At 41.7% G+C, this 15,981-nt stretch overlaps 1 protein-coding gene across 2 annotated transcripts in view; it reads right to left on the bottom strand.

Moving 5' to 3' along the window:
• The window catches only part of pde10a (phosphodiesterase 10A), a 186,747-nt gene extending 171,350 nt beyond the window's left edge, over positions 1-15,397 (bottom strand). For both annotated transcript variants that reach the window (XM_017694079.2, XM_037538615.1), the window contains exon 1: positions 15,214-15,397. In XM_017694079.2, coding sequence (XP_017549568.2) covers positions 15,214-15,367 — 154 coding nt within the window. In that variant the 5' untranslated portion in view covers positions 15,368-15,397. The remainder of the gene's footprint in view (positions 1-15,213) is intronic.
• Positions 15,398-15,981: the final 584 nt, after the last annotated feature.

Here is a 15,981-nt window from a genome sequence, read left to right as displayed (position 1 = left end):
TTTAAAAGTGAAATGAGCTCTGTTCTGATTGGCTGCCTAGTATTGTGCCTCATTAAAAAAACTGTTTGGGCTGAAACACTTTATATAACATCAGCATGAATGAGTGCATACAAAACTGCTGTAGGCTTAATGAGAGTTATATGTAAATGTAGTGGTACATGTAAATGCTGGTATTTGTGACATCACAAAAACAATGAATTGAAAACAGAATGTTTTTTCAGTGTATATGAACTGTATGGAGTGGACGGTACATTTTGAAACCATTGCAGTGTTTACATACTACAGGAAACGATTTCATGATATGGGCCCCTTAAATGAATAAATAGTTAAAACTGCCAAAACTCTCCAACGAGCAGCTTTCATCAACCTGTGCTGAGCATATGTGGAACATCTTCAGTCCTGGTCAGTCCAGCATCTGAGGCGGCTCCTCGTGAAGCTGCTGGAGAGAATGCCAACACTGTGTACATCTGCATTAAGACAAAGAGGAGGTACTATTAATGATGTAAAATATAATGTGGTTTTGATTTGTTAAACACGTTTTGGTCACTGCAGAGCTCCATATGCTTTATCTCATAGTTCTGAAGTCATTATTACTATTTATTATTCTGTAATGGAGAGTGGAAGAAAATTACGCTTGTCCAAACTGCTGCCATTTCATACACCAGAGTTCAAACATTTGGAGTCAGTGTTTTCAATAATATTAAACCGTTAAAACGTTTGAACACCGCTGGTCAAATTTCATGTTTTCTGAGTGAGAATTTGTGAACACTCTACAGAGAGACACACCTAGACATGACTTTTTCTAATTTTAGTGTACAATGTATTATTCTATTTATCTATTGTTTTATATTTATTTACTTATTTATATTAGGTTTTATGAGATACACATATATAGGCTTTATAAAACATATATACACCCTTGGTTCTTCAAGGGTTCTTTAATAAAAAGAATGCTTCTAGTTTTCTGTAGAATCATTTCATGCTTCAGAGGTTCTTTGCATGGCGAAATGGTTCTTCAGGTTTATGGAGGATGTGTTGTATGTGGCTCTATTAACATTTTTAAAAATGGTTCTATATACCACCAAAAAGGGGTCTTCCATTTCTACAAGCCTGACCTTGTACCAATAGAAGAATCTTTTGTGGATGTACATAGAACCAGCTCAGTCTGCATCAATCTGAAGAATCAGTTCACCATGCAAAGGAACCATTTAAGCATGAAACAGTTCTCTTTAGAACTCATGGTTCCCATTAGCCATTAACCATTGCCTGTACTACAGAACCCTTGAAGGACCATTGTATGGGCAAGTAAAAAATTCTTTTATATATATATATATAATACACATTTTATAATAAGTTAAATTCAAAAAATAATAAATTAGACAGTAGTCATGTATTAGAATGTGCAGCAGTGTGTTCTCTGTAAAGGATGTGTGACTGTACAAGTAGTAATAGGAAGCTGTAATTAAAAATAAAGAGAAGTTAAATGTGTAAGGAATGATGGACAGAACTGTGGACGACTGTACAATGACTGACATAGCTGTACAACATTAAGAATTAAATAAGATATAATAAAATTAATATCCAAAAAGCATATATGAAAAGTTGAAAGTCCACACGCTGATAACTTGAAAATAGATAATAAGAACTCATTTAATAGGTTCTTTTTCTCAAAGTTTGTGAAATATTGAGTAAAACGGCTAAAAATAGCTTTTGGTGAAGAGTGTAAGATTTCATTTGATCAATATTGTATGTACTATATTTGCATATAAAATAACAAAAACTGTCAATATGATAAGAAACTCCAAATGTGTGAGCAGCAAAGTATTGAATGCTGTGATTAATTGTAAGAATTCTCACTTGTTTTTAAGTTAAAGAAGCTCAAACTGTTAAAGACCATGAGAACTTTAATAGAATGAAAAAAATTCTCGCTTATAAAAAAAGGAATACATTTTAATAGCAGTTGCTGTTTAAATCTGTTAGGCCTTCAATTAATTCAGAAACTGCAGGTGGGCTTGTGTTTTTAAATGTTTTTTAGGTTTATAAAAGGTAAAATTTTCTAAATGTACATAACGTATGCAAATGCAACTTACAGTTGAAAGAGAATTACAAGCACAAGTAATACAAATACTGCAAAATTCCTGTACTGCAAACAATTTAACAATTTTAAATTTTTTAAAAATAATTTCTAAATGTTATTATTAATATTATTATTAAGTACTGTCAAGTCAGTGCTGAATCCTGACGACCATACGGATGTAGAAAATATGTACAAGACGAACTACAATGCCGTCGTGTGTGAAGTATCGGAATGAACAGAGTCTGAAATGGTCCAGGGAATGTAAACAAGTGTGAAGCCCCTGTCTGAATTGCGAGTGTTATCCATGGCCTGAGCTTATTTATCAACATTAACCACGGCCCGAGGTCATCCCGAGAGGACAGTCAGTGAATGACACATCAGAGAGGACGAGTATAGCTGGAAGGGATTGAGCAGAAAGAGGAATTCATGCAGGCAAGAGGCCTAAAAGAAGAAAGGAGCTCAGAAGAACACGCCGAGCTTTAATCACAATGCAAGGCAGCCTGAAGAAAGAAGCAGAGATGTGCGCTGGTCCGAGTGAAACAGCACTTAATCTGTGTTAACACTGGTGTTTCCATACACTACGGAGAGTAAATGAGCTCCAGTTTGGTTGTGTGGGATGAGACAAAACACCTGGCCTGAAAAGGCCTGTAGTGCTCCGCTACACGTCTGTGGAGCGTGCTACTAAACTGGGTCCGAGTCAGAGCTGAAAACACACTTCAGACTGTTAACACTCACTTGGACTTGAGACTAAAATCATTTTTCTTTTTTATTTTCTTTTTTAAACAAATGCGTGAACATTTTTGTCACAACCAAAACAATCATAACACTACTGAAACTGTACCAAATGTTTCAGTAGTGACTGTTTCAGTAACGACAGTTTGAGCAAATTTTGAGCAGAACTCAAAAATACTAGCCAGTACATGACTAGCAAACACAGCTGTACTAGGAAACGGGCGTACACATATAAAGTCAACATATTTTTCATTAAAACACAAAAAAGCAGCAAATGTGTTTCAGTAGTGACAATGTTTCACACTGATTTTCAGACTTTGGGGCATATTTACTACAAAACAATGGGTTCTAACTGCTCACCCTGTGGCCATGAGGAACAGGGATGCAGCCTCACTTCCTGCTCTAAAATGCAGGGGTTAGGGTTAGGGTTAGGGGTGTGGCTAAAACTACGCCCCGACTACTCTTTGTGTCTCAGTACTGATATGAAAATGTAGGACAGCGCTTTTTTTGCACTTAAAATTTTTTATCATAATGAATATTATGAATATGAAAAACAAACAAAAAAAATGTACAAAAACAAAATTTAGGGGTTAGAGTTTGGGACAGATGCCTCCCAACAGAAAGAACCCCATAACTGATAGCTGTGTATATAGTTAGCTTATTACTATATCATTGATGCCTCAGATTTAAATAGAAATATGTAAATATGTAAAATTTTAAGTTTTTTCGTTTTTAAATTAATAACAAAAGAAATAACATGAGAAGTACTGTAGAGGAACAACTTGCAGAGGAAAAAAAGGAAAAATAAAAAACCCAATTCTAATCCAGAATTTTATTTTTTAAATATACAGTAATCAGAAAAATTGTGGTCATTTTCCAAACAGACATAGAATTCCACATTTTGTCAAACAGCTGTAATTGTTAATTGTTTAGAAATCACAACTTATTGATTAGCTCCTTTTTCCACATATCGTATGTTGGTACTGACTCTAGTTCCCAAGTTTGTAGTGCATTTTTGCACTACATGCAAAAATCTGCAATAACCACACTTAATAGAATAAATGAAGTTTGAACTAATACAGTAAAATGATGCACATACTACAATATATGAAAGCTGACTGGCTAGCGTGGTCGAATACAACATCTTGGTGACCCTTTCAAGAGATCTTGCAATGTTCTTCTCATGTCCATTCTTTAGTAGAAATGAAGGGAATAAGTAGGTCTGCTGTGCTAAATAAAGAAACAAACTCGCTGAATTACGGATTAAAGTGAGAGACCCTCTGCTTTTGCAGGGGCCTCCCAGAGAGAGAGGCCTCATCAGGGCAGTGGCAATTTATCTTCAGCTACTGAGAACAGGTCACGTAATTTACTGAGCTGAGGAACAGTGCTGTTACTGCAGGCACACTGAAAAATCTCTAATATATTTTTACACTTACAGCAGGAGCTGAATTACACAAATACATCTTCTCCGAGCACAAAGCAGAAGTCGGAGGGAAGGCATATACAGTTGTATACATGTTTACTGAGCTGCGGTTTATTCAGTCTGATGAAGAGTGTTCTCTAAATGCTGCAGCACACAGGTGAGAATTAAAGAGCCCATATCATGGAAAGCTGAATGTTGGGGAAGGAGTGTGGTGTAGCACATAAACATACCAAACAGACCAAACCATTCACTCCATGTAGGGAAAGTAAGCTGCAAATACAGCCTGTTCAAAAAAAAAATTAATTGTTTTTATGATGTCACGAAAACCAACACATTACGATATCCACTTATTCAGCTGACAGCAGTTTAGCTCCACCCACTCACACTGAGGCTATAAGGAGTGTTTCAGCTTAGACTGAAGTACCGTGCACCGCCTCACATCCCTGACTATTTATTTAGGGCCCACATCATGAAAAAAATGAATTTTCTCTGCTTTTTTTAGTGAGTATGTAATAAGCACTTACACGTTTCGCTCAAAGGCCCACATTTAGAAACTAACCTAAAAATCTACATTGTTTTTGTGAAATGTGCTCCATAATTTCGGTGAGCCTAATTCTCCACCACTCTGAGCAGAAAAAGAGAGTTACAACCCACACACTGGCTGTGTTTACATGCAGATTTTTTGCCAATCCGGTTAAATAGATTGTGTTTATAGGTTAAGACTGGGGTGTTTTTATGCTCCTTCTCCTCAATAATCTGATGAAAATCTGTTTACGTGCACACTACAAGCAATTCGATCCAAAAGTACGTGCATGCGTAGTTTAGGGTAGACGTTACCATGACAACACGCATCACATGAGTCCGGTCAGCTCGAGAGGAGCCGCAGTTTGTTTACCTGAGTTTTCAGGTGGCGTCGTGTTACTAATTGTCTTAAAATGATGTCAGACTTTGCTTCGCATGTCCTTAGTAAAGAAGGCCGCGAGGAAAACATCATGCGCTGAGACACATAAGATGGACGTCCGTCCTGCCGCCATCTTTTAAAGACCAGAGCATGAACTTCGTCTCCTCTGCAGACCGGTCTCTGCTCCGCCATGTTGGACGCTATAAACTGTCTCTATGAGTAGTCAGATTCAGGCGTTTACGCGGCTATTATTCTTCTGTTTAACGGATTATTTACAGGATTACCCACCTCGTTCAGATAAAAATTGTATTCCGAACGGCCTCAATCGGATGAGTCTATTCTGATTTAGGTGTATACATGAACGTATTCCATTCCAGTTGAGCCATTAGTCGGATTGTCAACAGATTATCAGGCTGCATGTAAACGCGGCTAGTGATAACACTGCTATGCTTTGTACCAGGTGCGGTTTAAACGAGCAAACATGTAATATTTTTGGTTAAAACTGAAAGAAGTACCATTACTGAGTATGGACGAAAAAACACATTAAAATGCGGTGAGTGTGTGCTGCTGCTAGCTGCTCTGTAAAGCCTGAAATAACCGTTAAAAGTGAGAAGTAGGGGGGGCGGATTTGGCGGGAGTTTTGTACCACGTCATACATATTTTACGTGTTGACGTCACACGACTCAAAAAGAAGTTTTGACCGGATGTTTAGGTCTCAAATGCAGAATGAACATTTTACTGATGAAGAAATGATGACAGTAGTAGATAAAGTTAATTCACGCACATGCTCAGAAGACGCGGCGCCTTCGCCAAATTTTGACTGAGGTCTCTTTGAATCCTCTCTGCACCTGCTCGCTATAGTCATATTCATCCGCATGTGGTTGTCCGAAGCACAACCGACTTTACAAAATGTTCTTCCGCACGTTGCGTGCTATTAACCTCCACTAATACGAGTTCCAACCAAGTTATCATCCAGGTGTGAAATGTTACTGTCTTACCCAAAAATCATCTTTGATGATTTAGTGTTTCACGTTGACGTTATGTAGAAATCGCTTAATGTCTTTCAGCTTGTCAGGTCAGCTCAAGAGGGTGGGTGAAACTGGGGGTGTTACAACCCAGCTGGAAACACCAGCAGGGCTGGCCACCAGCAAAACAAGCACATCGCAGCTGTCGGAACAAAACTTCGACTTATCGTTTTTCAGGTTTTGGCCTAAATTGAAAATGCCTGCTGCTCTTTACATCGTGTGTAAATCTCATAATGAAAGGACCAAGAGAAATGGCTCAAAATGAACTGGAAATAATTCTGGTTCCACTGACTTGTATTATAAGTAAAGCAGGTTTTTTTTCTTTCTCTTGCAAACTAACCATTTTGGAGATACGAGGTTTTGTTCTGACAGTAGCGATATGCTGTGTTTAGGATGTTAGTATGCTGGTCAGCAGCGATGAAAGTTAATATGCTGGTCAGCAGCGTATGTTGTTTTTTGGATGCTGGTGTGATGGTCATACCAGCTAAACCAGCACCAGATAAACCACAGACCACTGGTATGCGCTGGTTTTTCAGCAGGGAACTTACCCTGTGTTCCAGTGTAATCCCACATCATATTTACTTGTCGCAGTGGCGTAATTAACCAGACAGAAAATAATAGCTTTTATCCTAATGACAGAACAGCAGCTCGCGCCTGTCCTGTATGTTATCACGGATATAATGCGGCTCGCGCGCACTGCTGATCTATCTGAGCTCGTGTTATGTGATATAGTGCTGCGCAGGAGTTTGCCGTTACTTTGTCGCCATCTAGTGTTCAAATAGCGTATCTACTCGCGCGCCCTCGGACTACAATGACCACAAACCCCTGCGACATGCTGTCTACGTCTTATCGCGACGACACACAGGAAAGCATAAGTACGTATCCAAGTAGACCACAAAATATATCTTTTAAAACAAAAATAATCTAAAGATGTACGTTTTAAATTATGCAATTTACGCCTGACCTAAGCACGGCCATATCTCAGTATGTAAAAACGTTTAAGAAGCTTCACTAGCTGATCAGCAGAGTAGTTATAAAGGGGAGCTCCACCGATTTTTCACAGTTTCTACATAATTAAATGGTTAAGATCTAAACAAACTCATGCAGAGTGGTTTGGTGTGAAATGCTTCGCTCTAGAGAAACTTACCGATTCCGAATTGTTCACAGTGGCAGTGATAGGAACCAGATGTCCACCTTTAAAAGCTCCCTCACATAAAGTTATGATATGAAATGATTATGAATACACTTCATGGTGTCTGACACATCGTCTAACGGTAGTTATGTATAAAGTTTTGGCCTAAAAGGTCTTAATCTAGGTTAATCTATTTATTTTAATCCGTTCATGGCGGAGGGGTACATGCAGGGCGTTGTAAAGCTTAATAGAGCCCAAAGCCCCCCCCCCCTTAAAAACTTGGAGAGTATTTTTTAATAGAAAATAAAATGGCTATATTTGTGTTGTAGTCATAGCGACCCCCTGTTTCTATCATCACCACTGTAAAGAAATCTGAGTCTCTACAATGAACCATTTCACACTAAACCACTCTGAACGACTTTGTTTACATCGCAAAGACGGAATCCTGCACGAATTCTGAAAAACCGGTGGAGTTCTCCTTTAATGTTCTTAGTAGTTTTGTCATCAGTTCGCCCCTGTTTAGCGCATTCTGTGCTGTTTCAGTTCCCTGGCTGTTCGGTATTATAACTCATCTTCATGAATAACTAACCCTTAACAGAGGAGAAATTTACGATGAAATAAGTCCCCAACCTGCTAGGACCGACAAATCATTCGTTTTAGCCCAAGAGTTGGCCAACTATTGTAAAAGCAGACGCTTCGAGAATGTTTTACAACCCTATCAGGTAGTTTTGAAGATTTAAGACCGAAAAAACTGCCAGCAATTCAGTTCCCGGTGACTTTTATTTTGTCGCAGTAACGTGTATTTTTGTTTTTCGTTAGCATTAGTTGTTCTGACCTGACACAAGCAGGCTGTTCACATCCAACGCGACGGAGCCATTGTAAAAAAAAACACGTCTTAAAATATTATTAGGGGACTGTTTTTTCTATGTGGGACTAGTTGTGAAGATTTAAAACGGGCAGGAAACCGTTTTCCCGACAGTACTTTGTTTTTATTCAGTCAGATAAGTAGTGCTCTTATAAAGCTGACAGTAACTCCGTTCAAACGGCCGAGCTCCGTGCCAACGCGATGACGTCAAAGCCGTGGCAACCACAATGCGATCTGTCTGTGCTCGCACAGAACACGCCCTCAGCTCTGTTTTCACTTTCTCTATAAAAACCGCATTTAAAAGCGGCAGATTTATTAATCCAATAGCCGATTTGCTGCAATATTCTTTAACCCACGCTCCGTCATTTGTGGGCCGATAAACACTGCCTTCATTCACAATGCGGGGGGGGGGGGGGGGGGGGGGGGGGGGGGGGGGGGGGGGGGGGTGAACAGTAAGGCTGGCCTGCCAGACTGCTGTAGGCTAAGCCTATCTGCTGCTCAGTATTATCTATTCAGGAGGGACAGCCCTTTAAATCTAATGTCACCCATTAATTAATGCTTTTGGGAAGCCTGTACAGACTCGTTAGGGCTGTCACGATGCAGTTCATCCACCTGTCACCAAAAAAAACCCCTCTATGCTTTCTTTATAAACCTGTCTCAAAGTCCTGCAGGCCTCCATGTGGTCATCTGGCAGTCATTTGCACTGACTCTGGATCAGAGCAGTTTCTCCACCCTTGTGTATGTATGAGCACTGTTTTGGCTTACACTGTATAATGCTGTCTCTCAGCTTCATAAGGAGCCTCTTGGTTAGTCAGCACGCACAGCGCCTCAGGCCAAAGCCGTATTAACATGCTCGCTTGCTCCATGCATGTTGGGAACATTAGACAGCTGGGTTGGAGAAAGTCTGTATCAACCAAGGTCATTCAGGGAGATGACATAATGGTGCTGGACTCAAGTGTTCTTATTCAAAGCTAGAGACACTTGGCTTTCTAGAGCTTACAGCACTTTGTATGTCAGTAGACTGTAATGTTCCAGGAATCGGTGCCCCTTAGAACCAGAAACCTTCTGCAGCCAGTGGCATTAGTTACATGATCCGCCACAGTGATTGTGGTGGGCTCTACCTCCCTGACTACACTTGCAGTTAATCTTTGACTGTTGCACTATGAAAACATTGCCTCTAGGTTCTTGAGTAAAGACAGTGGTTCTATATAGAACCATGAACACTCAAGGAACCATTTGTATTCTTAAATGGTTCTCTGCATGGTGAAACGGTTCTCCAGACTGACAAAGAATGTGTTGTCCATGGTTTCTTTCGTGAAAAGAGTTCTTTTGTTGCTACAAGTCAGATATTGCAATAATAGCAGAACCCTTTTTGGTGCTACAGGGAACTCTTTTCAGCAAAGGAACTGTATAGAACACTTTCTCTGTCAGTCTGAAGAACCATTTCACCATGCAGAGAACCATTTAAGCATGCAAATGCTTAAGGGGGGGTGGATTTTGAAACTAGAAGTGCTTTCAGGGTGGGCTGTTTGATTTTACATATTTATTTTGTTACAGTTTAAAAAACGATGGTGCTTCAAGGGTTCTTTAGTAAAGAAAATGGTCCATGAACACTCAAAGAACCCTTTGCATGATTAAAATCATGAAAGGGCTCTTCAGATTGATGGAAGATACATGCACGTGCTGTAAATGGGTCTGTATAGAACCTTTTTTTAAAAAAAGGAGTCTTCTGTTGTTACAAGCTTAATACGGTAACAATAGAAAAATCCTTTTTGGTGCTATATAGAACCACCTACAGCACAGTCTGAAGAGCCCTTTCATGATGCAAAGAACCCTATAGTAATGCAGAGGGTTATTTGAGTGTTCATGGTTCTATATAGAACCATTTCTCTGTACTAAAGACCCTGGAAGCACCATCTTTTTAAGAGTGTAACTGGCTAATGCAGAGGGAAGCAAGACAGGTGTGAAGCTGAATTTCACGTCTGTATTTTTATGTATCTGTATTAGCCTGTATTAGTGACTGTGTTAGCAGTCAAGATGTCTGTATTGCAGCTGGGTTTGTGTGACATACTTGCGTAAAGCATTCTGGGTGCTGTAGTGAGAGAACATTGATGAATGAAAACACAAAAAGGATTCAAAACCGTGAGTTCCGTCAAACCGATGAGGCTGAGTGATGCAGTTCTGTAGTACAGAATATTAAAGCGTAACAGACCTTTCTTTCCTACAGCCCCCCTCATACATTGCAGTCTAGACTCTACTCGGTGGGTGGCAGGTCATTCAATGCCGTGTTCCGAGCTGTGGAATTGTAAACCCCACTATCATTTTCATCACTTCCATTTTATCTTTGGAAACTGAAGTGAGGACTTTGCATTTTACTCAAAGCTGGTCTCCCTTCCCTACTTCATGGTACACTTCAGTGTTATGTTTAGTTTGGTAAATCTGGAGCCAATACAGCGCTGTTAAATAGTAAGGTGACCTAATCAACAGTAAAGAGGCAAGTTATGTGATGTTTACATTGCAAAAAAAGGGTATCTTAGAGAAATTATTCTAAATCTAGTCAAAGATTCTAATAGTCTTCATCTTGTAAACAGGTTTAAACAATAAAAATGATCAGAAATAAGTTAAATAATCCTATAATAAGCCTAGAACCATCTCAACATGTTATGACCCTTATGATTAAATATGATTAAATGACCTTTATTAGTCCCACAACAGGGAAATTTCACTTCCACATTTAACCCATCCATTAAGTGAAACACCACATACACTCTAGTGATCACACACACACTAGGGGGCAGTAAGAAAACTTGCCCGCAGTGGGCAGCCCAATCCACAGTGCTCAGGGAGCAGTTGGGGGTTAGGTGTCTTGCTCAAGGACACCTCAGTCATGTGCTGTCGGCTCTGGGGATCAAACTGGCGACCTTCCGGTCACGAGGCTGGTTCCCTAACCTCCAGCCCATGACTGCCCCTCTATACTGACTATATTAAAGATAACCTAACTTCCAAAAACAATTTTTTTGCAGTGTAGCTGACTAAGCTTAGCTAGAAATATAGAATATCATAAGGTTAACGGTACACATCAACCTTGCGACTTCGCCTCACCACATCCTGTTCATTCCAGCGGAGAGCTCTGTCGTTTTGCACAGTGCAGCAAAATCGGCTTCACCTTGTGGCAAAAAAGTACAGCAGGTTACAGATTTCAACTTTATGCAAATGAGCTTGGCCACCGCACTGTGTTGCCAATCAGGCAACGGCAGACCGGACTTTATCACACAAACAACAGCTCCCTTTGTCTTCTTTGACTCTAAGAGAGTTTTACATAGTAATGAAACTAACATTTATACATAGATTTGGAAAGAAGTGTAGTTTGAGTGTAGTTTACATGGTTTGAGTTACGCAGAGCCCTAACGCTTGCTAAGGTTGCTAGTGAGATCGAGCTACCTTATATTCTAGCTTGTGTGGAGGAATGAATTTTGTATGTTATTAAGCCTCCGTACAAGAGCAAACAGCACATCAGATTATGCTCAAATCGGCTCCTTCATTTCCCGTAATGATATGGAAATGGTGGCCAGTGGCTAGCAAAGGATCCAGGGCGAGGAAAGGTGCAAGTGAACGCGTACCTAGAAAGTTGTTGTACCAATGCATTGACAGGAGTCTGACTTTTCATTGCTTCAATCTTTTGACGGGTCAATTGTAGATGAGCAACAGTACAACTGAGACGTGTTAGCTGCATTAAAGGAGCTAGGCAGTGGTCCAGGTGGGCTACGTGTCTAGACCACTACGTCACTGAAGGCTGTTCCAATCTGAAGGATCCTTTGAATACAGCTGAGAAATTCAACCTACTTTCTGACCATTTTTGACGGTAACAGAATATCCTTCAAAGTCTTCTGCTGCATGTACCTGTTTCGGAGCAAAACCTTGTATCTCCATTTTTCAGTTTTTGACATAATTTAAGACTGCCTGTTGTCCTTTACATTGCGTGTAAATTCCATGATGAAAGGAGCAAAAGAAACGACCCAAATTTACTGGGTTTGATGGAAAGACATCTGGTTCCATTGACTTACATTAAAAGTAAGGGATGTTTTTTTTCTTTTCCTGTAAAGTTGCCATTTTGGACATACAAGGTTTTGTTCCAACAACAGGGATATAATTCTTTGCCTTTTTAATTTGTAATGCCTGAAATAGTAATTGAGAAGTCAAGTCAGATTTCACGGGAGGTTTTAGGATCATGTCATACGTCTTTACATATTAACGTCACACAAACAGACTCAGCTTGTGTTTAGATCTCAAATGCTACAAAATCGGCATTATACTGATGAAGGTGTGATGATAATAGTAAACAATAGTAAAAACACATCCTCAGAAGACATGCCCTTCACCAAGTTTTTAAATGAGTTCTGTATGATATTCTCTTTCAGTGCACTCACAATCATCAGATTCATCCACTCGGGGAAGGGGTCTGAAGCAAACCCATGCAAGAAAGTGTTAACCTGCACACTGCATGCAATTGCACATTTTCACCAGAGAGGTCCAAATCCCCAAAATGTAAATAGTGCAGCTTTAATTATAAACTAATTTGTCTGGTCATCTGCCACATTACATCATTTGCAACAATGTTTGTTTGCCAGTTTATTATCATTCACAGTATTGTCATTGTGCAACCAGCTCAAATGGGGACCCTTCATAAGACAGAACTACTTATTACTCACCTTTCTCGCCAGCAGCCTTGCATTTGGAACGCAGCTATTTTCTTTAGCAGAAAAATGGGCGCAGCCTTGTGTATGCTTTTGCTTCGGGGTTGGCACAATACTACCAGCTGTGGTTAGGCAATTTGCTGAACACTACACTCTTAAAAATAAATTTGTGTAGAACCACTGTTTTTCCTAAAACTAGCCCAAACCAAAAACCATTTAGGACCCTTTATTTTTAAGAGTGTAGAAAATTTAATCAACTTAAACTTGCTGCAAAACAAAGCAAGCTTTGTTCTTGTGTTAGCACTCGCAGCTTTCACTATTGTCTATTCTTAAGTTGCTCCCTGCCTGATTTTAAACTGGTGGCTGAAAATGCCTGTAGCAAAGCTGATGTGAATATAATATAAAAAATTTGAATGTGTGGTCTAAACGACAACCAAAATTCTTTGCATTCAGTGCATTTAATTGTGTAAAAAGTTGCAGTGTTTACCATTTTTGGCCTCTTTTGATTGTGCAGGGATTTGCGTCTGTGGCTAAGAGATGCTACGGTATCCCTGGTTTCGTGGGAAACAGAGTGGTGTGCTCTGGGTTGCAACCTGGGGAGAATTCCCCTCATGGACAGGTCAAGCTTTCTCTCCAGCAGCAGAGACAAAAAGGCCTTTGTGGTCCCTGATATGAATCTCAATGCCCCTCTTTCTAAGCCTCCTCTCCTTACCCAGGCCACAGAAATCGCAGAGAAGAAGGTCTGATGAGAAAAACACAAGCCCGAAACAGAGGGGCGTCAGTAGCTTTAACGCTCGCAAGGCTGCTTTGTGTGATGGCGTTTGCCTGGTGAGAGCCATTTCTTCCACAATGCTGTAGAAATGAAAACGATCTCTGATGCCAGGCTGTATTCATCTCTTCGGTCCTTCTTTGTACTTGTTACGATGCCAGGAAAACAGCAATATTTTGCAGAATTAAATGACTCAGACGTAAACAAAGTCATTTAGAATGGTTTGATATGAGATGCTAAATTCTAGAGAGTCAGAATCGTTCACAGTGGTTGTGATAGGAACCAGACGTCTGCTTCTAAAAGCTTCCTCATAGAAAGTTATTACACTATGTGTTGCCTTGCGACGTTGTTTTAATGTTAGGTTGTAGATAAGCTTTTGAGCTAAAATGTATATTTCTGATTAATTCATTGTGGAAGGTGAATGCAGGTCATTGTGAGGCAAAATAGTCGCCAAAGAAAATACATTATTCCAGTTTTATCACTGTTTAAAAATCATCAACATTACATATTAAAACCCAGAGGACACACGTAGGTTCCCTGGTGGTTCTGGACAGTATATACAAGTCTACATTTGGGTTGTAGTCATGGTGATCCCTGGTTCCTATTTCCTCCACTGTAGAGAGTCTCTACAATGAACCATTTCACACCAAACCACTCTGAATGAAATAAAAACAAAGTCAACCACCAAATTATGCAAAAGTGGAATTGGCCTTTAAACAGTCCCTGTTGATGGCAAATATATATGTGGACGTGGTCACTGTGCAAAATGTCCACCCTCTGCTGCACTTGGACACAGATGCCATGCTCTACGGGCTAAAGGAAGTGCCCACTTCCCCTGTCCATGCCAGCCAAGGGAAACTCGCATTCTGGCTCGGCATCAAAGAGCACAGCCAACGGAGCCCTGCTGCTGTGTGTAAACAGCATAACCGGACCCCCCCGCCTAGAACACAAGGATGCCCGGAGCGAGGCCTGCTCATGCCACCACTAAGCAGCCCGGCCTCCGCAGGGCTTTCACACAGCAGCACAGGACCAGCCTGGAGAAGAAAGGGGTCATCAGAGGCGTCATCATTCCAGTGTAGACCTAAAAGAGTACTAATAGAGCTGCCTCAGGGAGGAGGTCCTGGACCTCGGTGCTGAGACTGGTGTGGACAACTGAGTGTAAACGGCAAACTGACTCTGGGAGACCCAGTTAGAGACCTGAGACACACCTCAGCCTCACAGCGTCTCCCATGAAGAACACGACCAATAAATATGGGGAGTTTAAAGATGAGCATAATGTAATGCATGTCTGTGGGCTTGGAATGTAGTCATGCTATGGCACACATGGAGCCTCTCTCTCTCTCTCTCTCTCTCTCTCTCCCTCCCTCCTCAGCGCTCTCTGACTGCCTCAAGTTCTCGGAATGACGTAATTAAGCAGGACCACTGGAGAGGAAAACCCACAGCTATGCTGCCCTCACTCTCCTCTCACCTCAAACACCTGCACGCGCTTTGGCCTTCATTTGGTGTTTACAACATTATATGTGCGTCCATGATCCTATAATACCGCCCACCTGAGCCAGTCCTGAGCGGCACCGCGGACGGCTGAGAGTTCGTACCTTGGTCATCGCAGGAATCCTCGGCGCTCGCGAGGTCTCCTCCTCCTTCTTCTTCTTCTCCTCCTCCTCCTCGTCTTCCTCCTCCTCCTCCTCCTCCTCCTCCTTCCCCTCTTCCTCCTCCGCCGTCGTCTGGAGTTTTGCGTTTCTTCGACATGGGTGACCGCGACACGGGATGCTTCAGTCTCTCGTGCGACTCTTTCGCTCGCGCTCGCGGATCGAGGAGCGCGCGCTTGGCCCTGGTGGCGGGAAAAAACGGAAGGCGGGAGCGCGCGCGCGCGCCCCTCGCGCAGCCTCGGGAGTGGGCAGGTGCGCGGAAGCGGGACGCGTTGCTTTGCCACAGGAGGAGGTGGAGGGTGTCGAGAGAAAAGAGGTGAAAGAAAAGAAAAGCAGCCGCGGTAAAACTGGGTTTGGACGCGGAGCTCGTGCAAAAGGCGCTCGCTTTTAGGAGCGCGAGCCGCGGGGTCACGTCACGTGGGTCCGGGATTACCGTGCAGCTCGAAAGCGGGAAAATCCTGCTCTAAAACGTCCGTTTGCGCATCGCCTCAGCAGCCGGTCAGCAGCAGCAGGAGGAGGGACGGACAGCAGGTCTGGGCGCGAGCCCCACTCTCTCCCGTTCCCCCACGCGGCTCTCGCGCACCGTCCACCGCTGGAAACACCTGTAGCACATCTGGCAGCACAGCTGCGCGGCTCATCGTCCCTCCGCGGCGTTCTGGCTCCTCTTCAGCCGCCGTCGCGTCCCTCTCGCTCTCGCGCCCCGGCTCATCGCCC

The sequence above is a fragment of the Pygocentrus nattereri genome, chromosome 5, assembly GCF_015220715.1.
Source record: "Pygocentrus nattereri isolate fPygNat1 chromosome 5, fPygNat1.pri, whole genome shotgun sequence".
In the NCBI taxonomy this organism is placed as follows: Eukaryota; Metazoa; Chordata; class Actinopteri; order Characiformes; family Serrasalmidae; genus Pygocentrus; species Pygocentrus nattereri.
Note: the sequence above shows the minus strand (reverse complement) of the source record. Positions and strands in the feature narration are given on the sequence as shown.